This window comes from Pundamilia nyererei, unplaced genomic scaffold (genome assembly GCF_000239375.1).
Source record: "Pundamilia nyererei isolate P.nyererei 1_Seehausen unplaced genomic scaffold, PunNye1.0 scaffold00287, whole genome shotgun sequence".
Taxonomy (NCBI): domain Eukaryota; kingdom Metazoa; phylum Chordata; class Actinopteri; order Cichliformes; family Cichlidae; genus Pundamilia; species Pundamilia nyererei.
The window spans coordinates 454,891-476,490 of NW_005187688.1; the positions used below are offsets into that span (position 1 = coordinate 454,891).

At 43.8% G+C, this 21,600-nt stretch overlaps 1 protein-coding gene across 4 annotated transcripts in view; it reads right to left on the minus strand.

Moving 5' to 3' along the window:
• Positions 1 to 1,424: 1,424 nt before the first annotated feature.
• kalrna (kalirin RhoGEF kinase a) overlaps positions 1,425 to 21,600 on the minus strand; it is a 163,587-nt gene continuing 143,411 nt past the window's right edge. For 3 of the 4 annotated variants that reach the window (XM_005750789.1, XM_005750788.1, XM_013915327.1), the window contains 18 exons: positions 21,313 to 21,363; positions 21,137 to 21,214; positions 20,842 to 21,027; positions 20,263 to 20,434; positions 19,585 to 19,796; positions 18,170 to 18,441; positions 15,458 to 15,620; positions 9,489 to 9,551; positions 9,247 to 9,274; positions 8,651 to 8,813; positions 7,639 to 7,760; positions 7,424 to 7,555; positions 7,186 to 7,347; positions 6,525 to 6,603; positions 6,391 to 6,442; positions 5,823 to 5,971; positions 5,311 to 5,449; positions 1,425 to 5,216 (listed from right to left, as the gene is read on the minus strand). In XM_005750789.1, the coding sequence (XP_005750846.1) occupies positions 4,668 to 5,216; positions 5,311 to 5,449; positions 5,823 to 5,971; positions 6,391 to 6,442; positions 6,525 to 6,603; positions 7,186 to 7,347; positions 7,424 to 7,555; positions 7,639 to 7,760; positions 8,651 to 8,813; positions 9,247 to 9,274; positions 9,489 to 9,551; positions 15,458 to 15,620; positions 18,170 to 18,441; positions 19,585 to 19,796; positions 20,263 to 20,434; positions 20,842 to 21,027; positions 21,137 to 21,214; positions 21,313 to 21,363 (2,772 nt within the window). In that variant the 3' untranslated portion in view covers positions 1,425 to 4,667. Of the gene's footprint in view, positions 5,217 to 5,310; positions 5,450 to 5,822; positions 5,972 to 6,390; positions 6,443 to 6,524; positions 6,604 to 7,185; positions 7,348 to 7,423; positions 7,556 to 7,638; positions 7,761 to 8,650; positions 8,814 to 9,246; positions 9,275 to 9,488; positions 9,552 to 15,457; positions 15,621 to 18,169; positions 18,442 to 19,584; positions 19,797 to 20,262; positions 20,435 to 20,841; positions 21,028 to 21,136; positions 21,215 to 21,312; positions 21,364 to 21,600 lie in introns of those variants that run through there. The other variant, XM_005750790.1, reaches the window with a different exon arrangement.

Sequence of the window (21,600 nt, forward strand, 5' to 3'; positions counted from 1 at the left end):
ACCCAGATTCTGGTCAATCAAAACACACACCTATCCATCCATCTTGGGCCAAATCATGGGTGCAGTAGCCTGTGTAGCTCAGACCTCCCTCTGCACAGATATGATCTCGCCAGCACGGGTCTATCTACCCCGGGGCTTCCTTAGGTTGAAACACGCCTCAGCCAGGTTTAATGCTCAGCTCTATCTGGACTCACTACATCACTACAGACACGGTCCCAACATCCCACTTCTCCTCTCCTCACTCATGAAAAAGACCAGGAAATACTTAAACTCCACTTGGGTTTAGCAACTGTGACGCAGTATGGACACTTCACCAGCTGAGAGCCATGGCCTCAGGCTTGAAGGGGAAATTCATTCTCACTGCTTCACACTCGGTTGTGAACCATTCCAGTGCAAGCTGGAGGCCACCGCCTAATGAAGCCAGCAGAATCACATCCTCTGCAAAAACTAGAGATAATTTTGAGGTCAGAAGTGTGAGTAGAGCACGGCTTTCTCTCCCGAGTCGCCTGACAGTTTGGCAGAATCAGTTTGAAGCAGACCTGAAGCAGTCTCGGTCAAAAGCCTGACAAAACTACTCCCACATGCATGGGCTGAGGTCCAGTCCCTCCTCATGCCTGCCTTCAGGGTGGGGCCACAGTGAACCTGGGCATTTGGCCCCTGACTTTTTGCCCTCCGTATGGGTGTCTGGCCTCTCACCATGGACCAGTTTGCCTGCTAGAGTCTATCAAGGCCCCAAACAACACACACACCCCTCCACCACGGTTAGGTGAGTTTACATTTCTTTTTTAAATTAAACTGTATTATTTATCAAACTTAGTTAATAACTTTGTAAGTACTCACAGACAGTATGGGTAAATGTGAGTTGGTTTAAAAAGAGCCAGTAAGTCACCGAGACTAGAACAGCAGTACATACATGTCAGTGCGGCCACGAGTTATTTTACACCATCATCTCATCTTTGCAATTATTGCACACAACGCTGTTCTGAGGGTACAGGACTGGACATGTTAACAACAACGCTGGGATACGTAGAGCAGGCATGAAACAGGTGAGCAACATCAGCTAGTTTATTCTTACCTTCATCACCATCACCGGCTCAGTCATGAAGTCAACTGAATCCAGTTTTATTTATGCAGCACCTCATCACAACAGCAGTTGCCTCAAAGTGCTTTAAATTTGCTTGTATTTCTGCGGCCACCCGTCTTCTATCCGAAGGTTTTTAGGTGGGATTCATTTATTTTGGTTACGGAATTGTTGCCTGCTGTATTTGGAATACCTGGAATACCTGGTGATGGTGGCGACCAACTTTAATAACTGCCAGCCATCTCTAACAAACGCTCTGTCGGCGAACACTCATTTTCCCGAGTGACCAGTCGGTCTGTGTGACCTCATCGAGCACCTTTCCTAAAGACACAGCTTGAAACGGTTTTCTTTATTGATTGATTTATTTTGCATGAGAGGTCGAAAAAACTGGGGAAGTCTGCAGTTTTCCTCTGATCATCGTCAGCTATTTTTAGTTCAAATAATGAACAAGACCAACAAGTCCACAATAAGACAGCAAGAATCTCTACTAGAAAGAGAGAGTGGTAAAAAAAGAAAAACAGCACTCGGACACACCTGAATCGATTGCAGCTGCAGTGACAGACACTTGGTAATATTTTACCAGACGTCCGATATGAAAGTTGCTTCTAAAGACGAATTCCCTTCCTGTGGACTATTTAGTATCCAAGCATGAACATGAGCTTTGCTGTTGTTTGACACTAAATGCTTAGAGGAAGATTGAGGATGAAAAACGGGGAGTGTGGCGAGTGGGTGAAAGCAGACGACAGAGCACATTCCACAAGAAAGTACATTCATCAGTAAACGTCTGCCTCCCAGGAACAGCGGCCACTTCATCCAAAGGGTCTGCAGCCGCACGAGCACATTTACAAGCTGAATGAATGAGATCCAACCACTACAGTTATTCACCACAGTGACTGGTAAACAAACATACAACAAAACAGACTTCAGGGTGGAGTTTCCCACCAAATGTCACAGGCTTTACTTACAGAAACAGACAGTTTTGTAACCTGATTTCTAAACCATTACTGGTGATTTACATGCAGGTCTTTCCTGATTTGTATTTACTAGTCTGTAAACTACCTACTTTTTGGACAAAGAATCTGTAAACACTGATGCAAACTGTGTCCATGGTGCATCCTGCTAACGTCCGGTAGTCGTCCATATGTACCACAGAAGGCGGCGATCCAGACGCTGTTTGATCTTCCTTGAAGTAATGCCAACATGTTTGCATTTTAACTCAGGACAGTCCAGCACATTCACTACAGTTCAGTCAGAGTCCGCTGCTACACGGCTGTACAGTCACACTCGTTTAGTTCAGTGGGTTTAGGCATCCTCTGAACTCCATGTGTCGAGTAAACGGACTGCTCTAGGTCCCCAGAGCAAATATTACACCACCCTTAGTTCAGTCCTGAAATAAATAAACATTTAATAAATTAAAGGTAGATCATAGAAAAGTGCAGTCCTTATTCATGTGGCCTATACGACAGCTACAGGTAACAGTTTCTCCATAAATTATAACTCTACGCATCGTTTTTCTTTGCGGAGACTTTTCCATGTAAGTAACAGCATCACACAACATACTGATGCATGTGTGATGAAGTCATGTTAGAAAAACAAACAAACATCGTCCATACTTAAAGTTTTAGATCCTTACAGATGCTTCGGTAACACTTTATCAGTTTCTAGCTTGAGTGAGTCACAAATACTGTGTCATCAAATATGCAGAGGTGGCAAAACCGCAGACAGTCGTCACTTTAGGAGAACGATGGACACTCGTGTTGCAAACTGCTGATTAAACTTCTTAACTCAAGTAAAAGTGAAAATGCACAGAAATGTAAACTGAGCCTCGTGACTGCTGAAACACCTAAACAGTACAAGAACATAGTCGGGGATTAAAGTGGGATTTGGCAGGTGTGAAACTCTCAGATCAGTTGTACGGCTGCAGTGTGGGGAAACCAACATCAGCTCCATTCATTTTGATTGTGTACATTTTGTCTACAGGCTGTGATCGACTGACTTGTGTTGCTGCTGCTCTAAAATGTACCGCTCTTTGTGAATTTAACCAACTGAACTAACACGATGTAAGCAGAGATTACACAGACTCACAAGGCTGTCTTACACTCCCTCTGCAGCACAAAGATGGAAGTCAGTGAGGGAGTCCAACCAGCATCAGCCGATGTAACAGTGAGCATGAACGCAACAGGTTCTCTGCAGCAGGCAAACATCGTGCACTACTTTAAACTTAAGCACAGTGCTGTAGATGAACCGACTCAGCACTAAGCTGCTCTTTCATGCACACAAAGTCAGAATCCTTTGATTTGTTTTGCAGATGTGTGAGAAAACAAACGGCTGGATCCAAAAACTCAAAACTACATTTAAATGTAATTTCCAATCTAGTTTTTTCACATTTCTCCATCTCTCAGTGAACGCATTCATTTCTCTCCCTGGGAAACAAAGCACACTGCACACAAACACTTTGTGTGTTTATATTTGTTGAGTTGTTTAAAGGTACATTTAAAATGATCTGCCAGTTAAAACATCGTTACTTCCTCTTCTGTAGTGCTAGCTACATGCTGAAGTGCATCGCAGCTCATGGTATCTACACCAAAAATGGTTTTTGTTGCGGTCCACTTTACCCCCCGAGTAGAGCTATTAATGTATGTGTGATGTATAACTGATATGTTTTTGCCTCTTGTCGTAACAGGATTGTCGTCGATGTTACTGTCCTCAACATTTAGGTCCAAATCTGTTCCAGAGGGCCTGCAGTGATGTGAAATGATAATAATATTACCCCTTAAATGTGTCAAAGCTAAAGTAATGAGCCTTTTATGAAAATGTAGGGAGTAAATTCAGATACCTGAAAATCCTACTTAAGTACTGTAACAGAGTATTTGTTATTTCCCACCTCTGTAGTAATCTGTAATCTGTTGCCTGAAAGGAGTAAAAACAGGGGAAAGAAAAGTGACAAAGAAACTGGAGAAGAGGAAGAAGATATTTTGAATACCAGCATATTCGAGTAAACTGTGGGGAAATATATTTCCCTTCAAAAGTGTAGTTGAAGTTTATCGATATGCAAATATAATTTTTAGGACACTGTCCTTGAAAGGAAATGATTACAAATATACTAGAAACAGGCTCATCACGGTGTTCCTGCAACTGTCCAACTACCTGCAGTTCAAACAGCACTTTGTGCAGGACCCTCTATTAAGCGACAGGCAGCACTGCCCCAGAGCCTGAGACCAACTGCACGAGTCCTCAGCTCAGCGAGAGGCCTCTGCAAAGTCCCAACAGTTAGTTACATGACGGTAAACTGGAGCCAACACATCCAGTTCCACCTTAGTCCAGCTGACTTCTTTGGGTTCTTGTGGTGGTTTGGCAGTTTACCTGACCCGCTTCATGTGTCATTGCTGAAAATGAACAAATAACAAGGTAATAGAATAAATAAATATTCTGGGGTTGAGGTTTTGGTCTACAGGGGACTGATCGTGGTCCTGCAGTAGCAAGAGATTCCATTTTGCACCACAGGAAGGATTCAGCACCAAACATCTGTCCCACGCACACACTGACAGACAGACAATCAAACGCTCCTGTGGGAGTTCAGATCCCGTCACAGTGTGTTTCCCATGCCGCTGCTCACCAGCCCTTTCACGTTCATAATGGGCCGAACGTCGTGCAGTTGTCTCCTTCGATCGATAAATGTGGCCAACCGTGCCGTGTCCAGTGGTGTCTTGGAGTACTCCCCACCTCCACGACCCACCCACAGATGTTGGAGACAGGAAGTAGCACTCGGCCGCTTCCTGGGATCCTGCTGCAGTAATGATGACACAAAATCCCTCGCCACCTGGCTCACATTGCAGAAGTATTCATCTGGGAAGCAGAAGTCTAGGCGGCAGATGTTGATGCAGGTTTCCTCCGGTGACTCGTCCAGAAACGGAGAAACGCCACTAAGCATGACATAAGCCAGAACACCCAAGCTCCACATGTCTGTGGCCACGGAGACTGGAGCGCCACGGATCAGCTCAGGCGCAGCGAACTCTGGATTCCCGAGCAAGAGGTGGACGTATCGGCGGTGGGCAGACAACTGGACAGCGTCGCCAAAATCGATTAACTTAATACTGGGCATGGGAGAATGGAGGTTGACCATGATGTTCTCGGGCTACAGCAAGAACAGAGTTATGACTTAGACACAGGTGAGCAAACAACAATTGTCAATATTTTTCTTTTCATATGTGACAAAAACCTGCAGTCACCTTCAGGTCTAGGTGTGCCACTCTACAGGTATGAAGGTGCTCCAGGGCCTCCAGTGTTTCTCTGATGAAGAAGGCCACCTTCTCCTCCATCAGCTCATCGTGGGCAACCAGATAATCAAGCAAGCGGCCATCCTCCAGTCTAACATGGAAACACAGACAAGTTTCGATTTCTGCACTGTGTGGTTGAATGACTCGCTCAGTAGACCCGCTATTACACACAGTGTGAATATGCAGTGCAGGCTTTGTAACTCATTCACTGTGAATGGGTGATGTCACACGTTCACATTATGGAGCAGCTGTTCTGCTTTGCTCGTCCTGGTTGTGCTGACAAAGTGTAAACATTATGAAAACATTCAAAGAGAGCAAAGTTGAAAAGAAAACTATAAAAAAGTAACAGCCATCTAGTTTGGTTCATACCAAACCACGCGGGCTCTAAAAGCAGCTGAAAACTCTACTTGTTGTGAAAAACACTACGATAAAAAAACCGTGCAGCAGCCAAACACTGGACTTACAGCTCCAGGACGAGCATCAGACAGGAGGGAGACTCGTAGGTGTCCAACAATGACACCAGCTGGTGATTCTGGACATATTGCAGAATGTCTGCCTCATGAGCCACTTGCTCCTTCTTCTGCATCTTCTTGCTCACAAACTTCACTGCCACCTAGTGGAGAACAAAGGCAAAACACTTAAACGTGCACTATAGTTTTTTCTATGCCGAGGTGCATCTATTTGACTAGTTCCATCCAACTTGAGGTTCAGTATCTTGCCCAACATACAAGCGATTAGTTGATGAGCTGCTCTACCTCCTGAGCTGCAGCCACCCCACCTGAAGTTAAAGTTTTGAGACAAAACCACTCTGCGCGATGACATATTGTGGATTTTTCATCAAGGTGGCGCAGAGCTGATTATAAGGATTTACAGCCAGATAATAAAATGCTTGTTTGTGCAAACACAGACAGATTATCAAGTTTATCTATACGATCATTAAAACAGGTTACATCTTGAATGTGTCTGCATCTCACAGTAGCTGATAAAATATCAAGTTTAATTTTTAAGAAGTTAAACAAAAGGAACAAGTACCTCTTTCTTAGTGGACCTGTTGACACACTTCCGTACCACTGAGAACCGTCCCCTGGTCAAAGCAAGTGAGACTGCATTAAAAACCGGCTGCTTTGGCTCGATAGAGACGTTATTTGTGACTGAAATCGTTTTACCTTCCAATCTCACAGATCTCAGTAAAGGTTGACTCAAAGTTTTCCTTCCAATGAATGCCCGTCCCATCACAGCCAGAGTCTGGACAAAGAACAAAATACATAAGTAAGATAATTCCCCCTGAACATGTCAGCATTAGCGGAGAAATTGTTTTCATTTCCTCTTTCTTTACTCTTAGGTGGAGAGGTGGTTCGCCTTGATCTACCGGTGTTTATGCCCATGGGCAGAGGTGCCCGGTCAGCTCATTGCCTCATCAGTGCTGTGTAATAAGGACAAGCTGTAGCAGTTATTTTCCACATGGTGGTGAATCGGCTTCAGCGTGCCTCGCCTGTTCTCCCCTACTTCCCTTTCTGGACTGAAAAGCTCACAGCCAGATCAGCGCTCAGGCTTTATGAGTCTGTGGAATCAGGACTTACCTGAGGCTCACCTGCCTGCCCACTCTCCAGCAAACAACCTTCTTCATTTACTCCTCTCTACTGTGATATATTTCCAGGGGTGGAGTGTGTCATACTCTCACCAGCTGATGGCAAATTCAATTTCAAATCTTTGAGATTTTAAAACTGTTCACCTTCAGGTCTAGGATGCATTCAAGGATACCTTTTAGTATCCTTGAATGCATCCTCATGCATTTACTTTTCTTTGTTAAGAGCACGTGCGACTTACTGCTGCTGGCTAGTGTGACCATATTTGAGGGCTCCGATGGTGGTCCGACACCCCAGCGGTTGGAGGCCCGAACTCTGAACTGATAGTGACCTCCGGGGATCAGAGAGTCGATCTGCACACATTCCTCCCTGCTGCTGGCCACCTGCTGCCACAGGAACGAGTCTGTGAGTGAAAGAGGAGGAAAGGTCAGTCTGTTTGAACATCACTACAGAACAATTCCAGTGGCTAATACACAGACCTTCCTGTCTGTACTCCACAGTGTAGCTGCTGACAGTACAGTGGGCAGATGAAGCCGGGGGCAGCCAGTGGATCATCACCGCTGTGCTGCTGGCCTCCTGAGCCACAGGTCTCACTGGGGCTGCTGGGATACCTGCAAGCCAAGACAAAAATAGTCAACCCCAAATCAACAGCAACCGTCTCAAATGGTCCTCAGTGTTAATCAAAGTGCGACACCTTGGACTTTGATGGAGGCAGAGGAGGATGCAGTGCCGTGGTCATTAACAGCAACACAGGTGTAGATTCCTGTATCCTGAGGCATCAGATTACAGACTTTCAACAAGATGTCACCTGTATCCCTGCACAGTGCATAGGAGTATGGAGAGGGGAGGAAAGATCAAAAGGCTGCACTCATAGAGGGTACTACTTATAGTGGTGTGAAGACGTGTTTGCCCCCTTCCTGATTTCCTGTGTGAAAAAATAATTGGCATCCGATCACATCTGGCGTAAAAGTAACACAGCATTTCTGAAAAGGAACATCGTACCAACAGTAAACCATGGTAGTGGGAGTGTAATTGTCTGTGGCTGGTTTGCTGCTGTGGAAAATGGAACCATGACTTCTGCTGTCTGAAGGAGAACATCTGGCCACCTCTTTGTGACCTCTAGGTGAAGTGCCCTTGAGTTCTGCAGCAGGACGGTGATCCAAAGCAGCAAGTCCACCTCTGAATGGCTTAAGAAAAGCAAAATGAAGACTTTGGAGTGGCCTAGCCAAAGTCCTGATCTGAATCTGACTGAGGAGCTGTGGCATGAGGCTGTTCGTGCTTGAAAACCCTCCGATGGCTCAATTACAATTATTCTACAAGCATCAGTGGGCCAAAATTCCTCCAACACGATGCAAAAGACTCACTGCCAAACGTTCAGTTGATTGTAGTTGTTGCTGCTTAGTTACTAGGTTTTTCACACATGGCCATGAGGGTTTAGTCTTTTTCCCTTAATAAACACCTTCATTTAGAAACTGCATTTTGTTTTTACTTGTGTGAGTTTTGTCTGATATTTAAATCTGGTTGATGATCGGAAACGCATAGAAATCAGGAAGGGGGTGAACACTTTTACACCACTGTATGTTTAAAAGTCAAAACACTGAAGGAGAAGCAGGTGAGGAAAAACAAGAATCTGAATGCAGCATTGAAATGGTCCTCTGGAAAGCCTTCATGGACACATCTGGTGTTCCTCGTGGTCTCTTTGTTACCTGATGTCTATGGTGAAGCGGCTGTTGTTGGTCACTGGATTCTGGTCGGGGCCCTTCAGAGTGACTGAAGGTTTAGGCCGTCCTGAGACTTTACAGCAGAGGACTACGGTCTCTCCGAATGCACATACCACATCTGACAGTGGGACCAAGAACTCTGGAGCCACTGCACACAGAAAACACATCACAAACCACGTTCCCCTCAGCTCTTAGTTAAAATGTCCACAGTTTATCACGTCGTTGTTTCTGAGTGAAGGCATGTGTGACCTCAAGCATTCTCAGCTCAGTTGTGTAGTTTTTGGGAACAGTTCAAACCTCTCTCATGTATTCAGAAGGAATTGTTGCATTGCTGTTATACTGCATTAGCATAAATAATGACCAGTTTTGCCAAATCACTCGATTCAGATCAGAATAATCAGGCTGATTCTAGCACATCATTTATTACCAGGTTTGCTGCTGTTCCAGACTGACATAGGAGTTGGGGCTTCTTGTATTCCCGTGGTAGTGAAAAGCATTTGGAAGCCTCTTGGCTTTGTCACACAACTTATTCAATGAATAAATAAATGTAATTTGCATTAACTGCCTTATGTATGTCTCACCTTCCTGGATGAAGTTTGGGTTCAGAAGCTGGAAAATAATTAGATGTGGATTAGTTTTCAGCATATATGAAGCAGTATTATATAAAATGAATTTATACATAATAGTTCCAGATTTTAAACTTCTTAAATTCTCTCACATTTGTCTCCAACACAGTGTTTGTCTAATGCTGATATAATAATTCAATAGAAAAGTATTCAACACCGAGTCAGAGATCTTTTCAATGAAAATGAACAGCTGGTACCTCCATGCCCGTCTTTGGGTCAATGTCATCACCACAATCTGAATCATCTGAAGTTTGGACCTCCTGGTGGAGGAAGAAACAAGGGAAAAGAATAAAAGGGGAATGGAGGCACATAAAAGTCAAAGGTAAGAGAATGGAGATGGGACATAAAAAAGGTGAAACATGTACAAAAACAAGGAAAACGGGAACGACAGGAGGAAAGAGTACGAGAGGGGACAGATGCAGACGAAGTTGAGCAGAACCAAAACAGAAAAAATGATGTCAAATATGAAAAGAGATGAAAGAGAACAAAGGAAAGATTCTGAGAATATGAGAAAAAATGAGAGCAAAACAGTGGCTACAGTGGACACTTCAGATCCTACTCACCTGAGAGTCCTTTTGAATTTTTCTGACACACTGTAAAACTGCCACCATTTGTCTTTCCATTAAGTGATAATTAGAAGTTTTGAGGCTACTAATCAGTCCTTTAAGACTGTAAATCTGACTTAATCCCCAGAAAATGTTCAAACTGTTAAACCTGTGATAAGCCAAAATCTTTGGTTGGGGAGTGCAGTACGACTCTTAGAATGATTCGCTACCTTATCGTGGTGGAGGGGTGTGCGTGTCCCAGGGATTCTAGAGGCTATGTTCTCGGGAGGCTTTGCCTCCTATTAGGGTCTCCAATGGCAAACTGGGTCATGCATTAGTACATGGGGCCCGACTGGCCACAGCCTGAGAGGGACACGTGCCCATCCTCCTGTAGGCCCACCACCCACAGGAAGGTCAGGTTCAATAAGTGGAGGCCCTGGCGGACCGATCCCTGGCTACCAAGACTAGCAATTAGGAGAATGTCACTGGCGGGGAAGGAGCCTGAGTTAGTGCGTAAGGTTGAGCGGTACTGGCTAGGTATAGTCAGGCTCACCTCAACGCACGGCTTGGAACTAGTCTCCTGGAGAAGGGCTGGACTCTGTCTCAGTCATGAGTTGCCCTTGGTGAAAGATGCTGGGTGAGTATCCTAGTATCCCCTTCGGCTTGCTGCCTGTACTATGGTGTTTCTCTAGGTGGACGAGAGGGTTTGTTCCCTGCACCTTTGGGTCGGAGAATGTGTCCTGACTGTCGTCTGTGCTTATGAGCTGGACAACGGTTCAGAGCACCCAGCCTTCTTGGAGTCCCTGGGCAGCGTGCTCAAGGATGCTCCACCTGTGGACTTTGCTGTACTACTGGGAAACTTCAACGTTCATGTGGGCAACAACAGTGAGATCTGAACCCGAGCAGCATTTTGTTGTTGTTTGTCAATAATGAACACCATGTCTGAACTTAAGGGTGTCTATAAGTATATATGGCACTAGGACGTCCTATCGGGCTTGGTTAGCCCGTGGGACTTCGGAGGCAGCTGATAGGTACCAACAGGCCAAGCGGAACATGGCTTGGGCAGTAGCTGAAGCAAAAATTTGGGTGTGGGAGGAGTTCGGAGATGCCGTGGAAAAAGACATGCGGATGGCCTCAAAGAGATTATGGCAAATGGCCAGGCGACTCAGGAGGGGAAAGTGGTGCTCTACCTGCACTGTGTATAGTGCGGGTGGAGCACTGCTGACTTCAACTGAGAACATTGTCGGGCAGCTGGAATACTTCGAGGATCTTCTTTATCCCACTGGCATGTCTTCCGTGGAGGAAGCAGACTCTGGGGACAAGGGTTCTTTCTCCGCAGGTGAGGTCACTGAGGCTCCTTGGTGGCAGGGCCCCTGTGGGATGAGGTTCGCCCTGAATTCCTGAAGGCTCTGAATGTTATAGGGCTGTCTTGATTGACAATCCTCTACAATGCTGCGTGAAAATCAGGGGCGGTACCTCTGGATTTGCAGACCAGGGTGGTGGTTCCCATCTTTAAGAAGGTTGTGTTTCAACTATAGGAGGATCACACACACTCAGCTTTGCTGGGAAAGTCTATGCCAGGGTGTTGGAAAAGAAAGTTCATCCATTAGTCAAACCTCGGATACAGGAGGAACAATGCAGTTTTCGTCCTGGTTGTGGAACACTGGACCAGCTCTTTACCCACTCAATGATATTTGAGGGTGCATGGGAGTTTGCCCAACCAGTCTAAATGTGCTTTGTGGACTTGGAGAAGGAACTCAACTGTGTCCCTCAGAGTGTGCTATGGGAGGTGCTATGGGAGTATGGGGTGTCTGACCCATTGCTACAGGCCATTTGATCCTTAAACAGCCGTTGCAAGAGCTTGGTCCACATAGCCATAAGCAATAAGTAATCGTTTCCGGTGAGTGATAGACTCTGCCCATTGTCACAGATTCTGTTCGTAATCTTTATGGACAGAATTTCTAGGTGGAGCCAAGTGGCGGAGGGCTTTCATTTGGGTCGTCTCAGAATCTCATTTCTGCTTTTCACAGATGATGTGGTTCTGTTGGCTTCATTGGGTGATGGCCTCCAACTTGCACTTGAATGGTTCACAGGCGAATCTGAAGCGGTGGGAATGAGAACCAGCACCTCCAAGTGTGAGGCCATGGTCCTAAGCTGGAAAAGGGTGGAGTGCCCACTCCTGGTCAGGGAAGAGCTCCTACCCTGAGTGGAGGAGTTTAAGTATCTCGGGGTCTTGCTTATGAGTGACGGGAGAAGGGAGATCAACAGGGTGGTGATTATTGCTGTGGCTGCAGTGATGCAGAAAAAAGCGAAGCTCTCAATTTACCGGTCGATCTATGTCCCTACCCTCACCCTATGGTCACGAGCTGTGCGTAGTGACCAAAAGAATATGATCGCGGAGAAAAGTGGCAGTAATGAGCTTCCTCCGTAGGGTGGATGGCCTCTCCCTTACTGATAGGGTGAGGAGTTCGGCCATCCAGGAGGTGTTCAACATTGAAAGGAGCCAGCTGAGGTGGTTCGGGCATCTGACATGGATGCCTCCTGGGCGCCTCCTGGGCGAGGTGTTCTGGGCATGCCCCACCAGCAGGCGGCCCCCCCAGGGCAGAACCAGGACACGCTGGAGAGATTATATCTCTCGGCTGGCCTGGGAAGGCCTTGGTGTTCCCCTGGACAAGCTAGAGGAGGTGGATGGGGAGGAGGAGTCCTGGGCTTCTCTGCTTAGGCTGCTGCCTCCACGACCCAGCATCAGATAAGCGGAAGAAGATCGATGGATGGATCCTAGAGTATCTGTCTTCATAAGATTATTATAACGCTAGATATATATACAAAAGGACAATGTATATCTGATATGTTAAGTCTCTCAAAAAGAGATTGCATCTGTGATTATGACTGCAGCCTGTGGCTGATGATTACTCAAGACTTTGGCTGTGCTATTATTCTTATTGCTGCAGCATAAGTTGCATGGTTGTAATACATATACATGCAACAGCTCCGTTTTGATTATACTATGTTAATAAGAAAAATTCTTTCATAAAATCACTGCATCTTCAAACAGTCTTGCATAGACATACAGTATTCACAGCACCACACACTGAACCACAGCTGAAGTCTATATCCAGCCACAGCCTACATCACTGCCAACAAGATCAACTGCAGCTGTTCACTGATTGGAGACGCAGTTTTTTCACTGTTCACTGGAGATCAGCTTTTTAAAATGAACGAGGAGCATTAAATGCAACACAAAGTGTCACATGACGTATCCAATTGTGCTAAAACCAGGAATTAAAAAAATAGAAGCTTAAAATTAAGTTGCCAAATGAATCATATAAGAATTGTTTTTGGACATCACCAAACGCTGTTTCCTCTCTTGAGATGCTCTGCTATGTGTTTAGTGCAGTTGCTGTTTGATTGTGGATTTCTCTGTCTTCAGTTTCGCCTTCAGTAAAATGAAAAACATCTGGTTGGGTTGGCGATTAAAGGTAATTTCAGTGCAATTAGAAACTTGGTTTGCTTTTGCAGTATGCTTTGAGTCAGTCACACTGTGTGAGTATTGCCCTGTACACTTCAGACTTCATCATGCCACTTCAATGAGCAAGCACATCATTATTTAACAGTGGTAACCTGGTTTCACTTGTCCATGCCATAAGATTGCCCGTACCATGGCAGAGGATGTGATATACTTCAAATCATGAGCTATTCCTCATCTTCCCAAAGGTGGTGACCTTGGCACACTATGTGCCTCAGCATTTCACGACTGGACTTCTTGCACAGGTGGTGTCCTATCACTGTAGCACACTGAAACTTACAGAGCGGATCATTCTTTTACAAAGTCTACATTCCTAGGTGCTTGATTTCATACACCTGTAGCCATGGCAGTGATTGGAACACCTGGAATTCATGATTTGGATGAGTGAGTGAATACTTCTGGCAGTATAGTGCATATGGGTTAAAGTGGGATTTGATAGGCATAGAGACTGTAAGAGCAGCTGTAGTGGTTGCATGTGCGGAAAACAAATAAGTCAGACTAATTTCTAATGTGAGCACAAGTATATTTTGTATAAAGGCTGTGACCAGCTAAAATTCACTGCTCTTTTTGGATTTAGCCAACTGACTTCAACAAGGTCTAAGTAGATATTACAAAGGGGAAAATAATGATGCTGAATTTCTTTGCAAGATTGCTCCCAAAGAAACGGATGGTTTCTAATTTAAATGGTAGTTTCATTTGTGGAGAGAGAATATCAACCAAAATTCCAGAAAAACACATGAAAGTCATAAATTGATCTGTAACTGACTGAAATAAGTAATTGATCCCCTACAACTCAGAATTTTCAATGAAGAGAAATCCTTAATATGAACCAAGTAACAACATCCCCACGGTCGAGTACGGAGGTGGACACACTGCTCTGGGCAGTGGAGTGCAGATGGAAACGAGCCACACACACAAAGACATCGTCCTCCGCTTGTTAGCAAGATAAACTGGATCTGTACTCCACATGGGCAGTCTTACCTTTCTGCAATCCTTCCTGACAGGAGATTTGTGAAATATCATTACGTTTATTGTTAAAGAAATAAATATATAACCAGAAAAATATTTATTATTAGCTGAAAAAATAAGTCGTGGAAGTATTTTTCAAACCATTCCTTTAGGAAACAAACACCTTACAACACATCAGTGTTTAACAGATTAACATTACTGCTACACATGTTTGAGCTCATTCTGAATACTTTATGTCTATATTATATTTATAATGTCTAGTTTTTCAGCCTAATGATAACTTCCTCTTTCACAGTGAAAAGTTCAAGTTTCATTTGTTACAAAATAAAGAGGCTGCAGACCTCAAAAGGCCATGAAACTGCTGGCAGTTCAAACTAACCAACGAGTTTTGAGCCTCTGAATGGATGACTATAATAACACCTGCTGCCATTCCTCAACAGTTAATACAAAATTTGGGGGAAAATCCTTGAATTAAAGCAACTTTTAGAAGCTAATACTGGGTAATGTAGCATAAATGAACATGCTAATGTGCAGAGCAGAATATGATAAAGCTCTATATATAATATATATAACTATATAGATATTTAGAGCTCTTTATAACTCTTTAATACTGCAAATGACTGACAGTTTACCTGTGATGTATGTTTGGCTTCCTGCATATCCAGTTACCACTCCAAGAAAATCTTTAACAGTATGTCACTCCTGGTCTTTTGACTGAATTCTGAGTCAATCATTTGTTCCGAAGATTCCACAAAATATCCCAGTCAGTCTCTCCCACAATGCAATGCTCGAGATTTTGTCGATGGCAGTAATTGTGCTACTCTGTAACGCCATCAGCTGCAGCCAGTAAGGGTTTTTAATAGAGAAATCGTGGTCCCGTAGGACAGACGTGATCCAAGAAATAAAACCGATCAGTCTGAATTCATGCGTCATGCAGGTTGAGAACCACTCCTGGAGTCCCACTGAGACACATCCACCTGTGTGTGTGTGTGTCTACAGGTGTCTGCACACACGCACACATACTGAGGTTAGGACAAAGAACATAAACCGAGTGGGGCGGTGTAGGCGAGGGGTTTTGGCACACACATAACATCACCAGTGCGCACCATCGGCCTGCTTTACTCACTTTGCCTTTCACCACAGGGTCGGACGAGGCGAACGGGGTAGGAGGAGCGATTTCTTTGGGCTTACGGAGAAGGCCATTCTCCTGACCTTTGACCCCTACTGAGAAGGCATCCTTGTCTTCAGCGCGCTTCCTGGCACGCAGTGTGTTCCACGACAGAGACTTCCTGTACAGTATGGGAACAACAAACATCAACCAGCCAATCAAAGTGAAGCTCAGAGGTGTCCAGCTGAGTCTGGCTGCAGCAGCAACGTACCTGTCAGGTTGCTATGGTGACAGCTTATGACATGACGTAATGCTTCATAAGGTGAATAGATACAGACAAGACCACAATAGTATCGATAAATTATCTATTGGGGTTTGAACTTTTGTCATCTTGGACTTGTTGTTTTCAGTTTATGAGTTATTGTAAGACTGAAAGATGTTTACATACATTTGGAAATCTTTTAGGAAGTACCCGAAGCATCCCAAAACTGCTCTTCTGGATGTTAGCCTCCAACAAAGCAAAAATACATTCTCTACAAACAAGACAGCTACTGCAATAACCAAAACAAACAAAAAACACTTTTCAACAGAAAGAATGGCTGTACACCTCCAGTCTGAGAAAATCCAGACAGGACCAGTGCCTGAATCTGCAGCCAGACTCTTCTGGTTCATGAAGACGAACATTAGAGCAGATGACAGAGAGTTCGGACTTTATTGACACAGCTGGACTTCTATGTACAAGAATTAGTGCAATGATGTTTTTAATTTGTTAAATTCAATCTTTTATAGTTCCTGTAAACTTTAAATACATAGTTATGATTAGTAGGACTTCCCGTCCACGTGGATGCGATGCAGCTTAAAAAGGAAAGTTACATAAATCTCTTTTGTTCACCTCTAACCTTGTGTTAGTCATTTTGACTTATTCCAGTGCAAAGTTAGCTCAACTCCTAAAAACACATCAAGGCGAAAAAGCAGCTGAGAATAAACCACAGTTATTCTCTGAGAAGATTTTAAAGGCTTTACAGTTTGTCCAGTTACCAAATGCTGCTACATTTATTCAAAGCTCTGAAGTTTAAACCACTTGTGGAGTGTCAAACCGTGAGGTTAGTGAAAACTGAAAGGAAACAAATCAAATGTAACAACATACACAAAAAGCTGAAATGAACCAAACAGGAACAAAACGCAGTAAATGGTTTATATACCTGAATCTACAGTGTGGCTGTGGGGATTTTTGGTTCTTGGCAGTAAAACCTTGACAGAAATCTTTCATCTAGAAACTTCCCAATAAGCAGAGCTGGAATCAGCACAAAGTCTGCTTGGATGACAACTTTGAACTAGTCTGATATTTCTGTGTCCATGAACACCAACCTAAACAATGCTGACACGTCTCAGGTTGGACTCAAAGTGGTATTCTGTACAGTAGTATTTCTATGTATGTATTTCAGCTTCAGGTGTGGATATGAGATCGCCGTCGTTACTTCTTCACGTTCTGCTAATATCTGTTGATAGTTACATTTATTTTTGTCACAAAAATGTGTCTCTGTGATGATGTTTGGCTCATTTTAAGAGAGCTTTACTTCTAAAATGGTATAACAGTGCAACACACATGCAGGCAGACACTCGGGTTCACATTTGCTGTTGTGGTTTATTTACAAATATTAAAAACTACTACAAACCGTCACCCATCATCAGCCAAATGTCAAATAAAACATCTTCACCTTGACACCGCTTTGTTAACTCGTGCTCAAGTCCAAAAGGTTTATTTAACAAATTTAAAATCAGTATTATTAATAGACTACCAAGAGTACAATGCTGACCTTGCCACCAAACATATTGCACAGCCTGACTTCATTCATATTTTTCTTGTCATAAATAGTGCAAAAGGTTTTTTTTAGATAAAAAACAAAACAAAAACAAACAAACAAAACAAAAACAGGAATGTTGTAGAGCCTCAGTCAATGTTTTTACTCTGTACAGTGAACTGCCAACATAAATTCAACACAAAAAAAGAATTAAATACAACTTTGTCCGTGGAATAAAATAATTATTAGTAGGGCAGCAACAATAAGAGGAATAAACAAACATCTGTGAGGAGAACAGGACTGAGGCCACCGCAATGACCCAGGTGAGGTGAGGGGTTTGTTTGTTTTTGTTTGTTTTTTTTACAGAAAGCAGGAAAAATTAAAAAAAAGTACAAAAACAGAAGAAAATGCAGAGTGTTAGGAACTGAAGTAAAAAGTCGGTTTTAGCTCCACACGAGTACTTTTCACTTTCTGGTTTCCAGTTAGGAACAAGGTACAAGTTTTTTCTATCCTGTCTATTTCTGTGGGAATCACCTCGAAGTTTTCAGCTGTTTTTCTTTCTTTTGTTAGTTTCAAGCCTCAAAACCTTTTTTTATTTTGCTTTTTTGTTTAAACGTCATCGCCACAGAGCCGATAAGAGACCGGCTCAAGAAATCAAAGTCATTGCAGCAGCTTGATGGACAGTTAGAGAACAACTCTGTACCTTCAAAACAAGAAAAAACAAAGTCCAACATTTTTTTGTGTTTGCTTTTTAAACACAGGACGCAGACAGCTGAGGAGCTGGTGATGGAAACAGAGTCAGAACAAAAACATTTAGACAGACCTTTGTCAGCTTAGTCCTCTCATTCAATCCGAATACTTGGTTTCAAGCCCAACCAGAAGTGCTTCAGTCTGCAGGGAAAGATGTGCGGGGTGGGTGGGGACTTACTTGATGTTGTTGGCATCTGTTACGGCTGCTGAGAAGGAGCAAGTAGAAGAAGAGTCTTTAATGGGCTTTGTGAGCGGGCCTAAGACGTGTCCTGGCACCCAGCCCTCCGCGGCAGGCGACTGGCTGTTGGCTGGCCGGTAAACGAGGTACATGTTCTGCTGATTGGTGGCCATGACCTGAACGGTCTCTCCTTGACTGACACAGATCTCATTCTCTTTGAGCGCCGAGTAGTCCTGAGTGACCAGCATGGTGGAAGTGATGTCGTTGTTGTCCTGCAGACAGGAGGGAAGGAAAGAATGGCCGACAGGACGAGGGAAAGGAAAGGCAGAAGAAAAAGAGGAGCAGGATGGAGGAGACACAATGTGGACAATCGAGGATGAGGTTAAGGAGCGACTGTGGGCTGGATAACAGAAATGCTGTGATACAGCTGGTGTCAACCTGAGGAGGAGCAGAGGGAGTTCAGGGCTGAGGAGCAGGAGTGGAGGGAGAACAGCAGTGAACACAGGTTTCATTACTTGAATCAGCAGCACACGCTCATTTTATTAAAATCTAATTATTATTATTACGAACAATAATAATAATTAACAAAGAGGCATAACTGATCCAATACTGTGACGAGGAGATGAGGAGTGGGGAGCCGAGTCAAAACAACGAGAAGAAAAATGAACAAAAGCAGTTTAGTTGTAGTTATACTTGGTTTCAAGCCCAAACTAAGGTGCTTCATCTGTGGCTGCATTGAGCATCTTTGACACACCTGATGGTATATTAGAAACTTTATTAGATCAGCTGTTTGCAGAGAGTGCTAAACACGATCTGCAACAGCACTTAGGAGGCTGATACGTAGCCAAGGTTCTGCCCAAAGCAACGGTCTCGGCTTGCCTTCCTCCCACAGTGCCAAGTGTTCCCTATCAGTGATGCACATGCACCTGGACACGTGCATCACTGATGTTGTGTCAATGAAAACGTGATTCATCAGACTGATGTGCTGATGCTCACGTGCCCATTGTTGCCCCTATCATGGTGGAGCTATGGATCAGACCCCACGGGCCGGCCTTCATAACCAAAGCCATACCAGCTTTTACTGGTTTAACAAAGTCTGTGTCAGGTATGGAGGAACCAGGACGTATGGATGAAAACTGGGCTATTAGAACAAATCATACATGGACAAGCCGACATACACACAAACTGAACTGCTGCTACACCTGCAGTAGCCTACATTTTGACTTACAAAAGTCTGTTTAGTGCCCCAGTTTAGCGAGTGCCTGGTGCAGTCTGCAGGCTCTGCTTACATGAGACCAACACAAAATTCTAAAACTAAATAACCAAAAACAAAACAATAAAATCCTCAAATTGAAAGTAAACAAATTTAAAAAAATAAAGGTAAGCTGATAATCATATAACCTGCACACACTCACCATGGAATCAAAACACGATGAACCTCCATTAGAGGTGGAGACTTTGACTTGGCTCTTCCCCTTCTCCGTACTGCACAGGCCGACCACTGACGAGGGTCGGCTGTGAGAGGACGCGGTAGTTTGATTCCCTGAGGACGAGCGGTTTCTGGTCAGTGATGAGCTGTTGCCTCCTCCACTCTGCTGATTGTGGTAGACGATGGGTGACTGCAGAGCTGCAGACAGAAAAAGCACTTTAGATGAGGCTCATTTAAGTACAACAGGGGACATATTTCAGGACATTTTGTTATAGACACACACAAACTGCATTTCTGTTAAAGGTAAGACAGAAAACACGGGGGTCGTTATTTTTGTTTGGATGGGTTGCCTACCTTCTGGGAACGAGCTTAAGGAAGTGACAGATATCAGGCTTTATCATGTTTCCACCTAAACTACTTTATGATCATGGCAGTTTTATTTTAGGTGGGGAAGGCACCACAGCCAGAAAGCAACCATCTTCTCGTTTATGTGCCAGTTTGTACAATCATTTTTTAAAGCATGCTAGGTTAAAAATTAAAAGTAGCATCCTTAAAATTTAGGAGAAAATAACAAAAAACCTGTAACGTGCTTTCACAAACGTGAAGCTCGAGTGAAAACAAAGTAATATTCTGCTGAACACAAAGACCCTCAGTGTTTCCTCACCAGACAGGAAGTTGCTTTGAGCATCCAGGAGTTCCTGAATGTGTTGGACCCAGACCTGCTTAATGTCAACATTGGCTGCCTGCAGGGTGAAACGCTCCGATGATCCGCGACTCAGCAACACAAACTTACAGGGATCATTATCCACACTGTCCTCCAGACCCAAGTAGGATACCTGCGTGGAAAAGATAGTTTACAGTGTTAGACCAACACCATCTCACAAAACAACCAGGTCCTCTCCTGCAGGAGCCTGGAGGAGGGCGTGGTTCGAGGAGCTCGCTAGGAGGTCTATGTATATTCTCATTCTTCAGTATGACCTGCTCATATACACTTCATTTAAAGCACAGTCTGCTGTGTCTTTGTGATGAACATACTGCATGCACACAAACATGGGCACAGCTTTATTGCAACCATCTACACACACGCTCCTCTGTGCTCTCCAATGATTTTGTCCAACATGATCAAATGTGGATGAAAACCTGGTTTTAAAGACTGAAGTCAGGACATGTGTGAGCTTTTGTGTTCTTCATGAGATTAAACCAGTTCACTGATCACAGACCTTTAACCCACTTTTTGTAATACCTTAATGCTCTTTTTGAACTGGTAGCCAGGTGTGGACGAGCCTTTTCTCAGCAGCTCACTGAAGATCACGATTTGCTCAAACAAGAAGACTCGTCGTTCCTTCGAGCGGGACAGGACGCCGGCGTCTTGCACCGTAACAAAAAAGGTTTCCTGCTGCAGCAGTTTGCCCTGACTGGTCAGTTTCCCCTGCAGAGAAACCAGGTTGATATAAACATTACTCTCTTAGGCTTTACAGCACGCCAAACATGTCATAGTGTGTGCAGCACATGTCATTGTGAAGACCCACAAAACTTACCTCAAATCCCTGCAGCCGACCCAAATTCATCATGTCATTACACAGTTTCGGGACCTGAGACATCAAACCTACTGCTTTCTGTAAAAGTCATGGACAGAGATATTTAGATAGTTTTTCATTTGAGGAGGATGTGTCAGCACAAACATGCCGGATTGAAAAGCATTTTACATTTTTACCTCAATTTGTTCACAGTCCATTCCTGCCTTTGAGCTGTACTTCAGGAAATCCTGAGGAAGAAGAGAAGCCCAACTTTAATCAGTCTAACCAAGCTTGCTACCATCAACACTTTCATCTAATAGGAAAAACAACAAAAACAGCAAAAACAACAAAAACAGGAAAAATAGTAAAAAACAACAAAAACAGGAAAAATAGTAAAAAACAACAAAAACAGGAAAAATAGTAAAAAACAACAAAAACAGGAAAAACAGTAAAAATGGTAAAAACAGCAAAAACAACAAAAACAG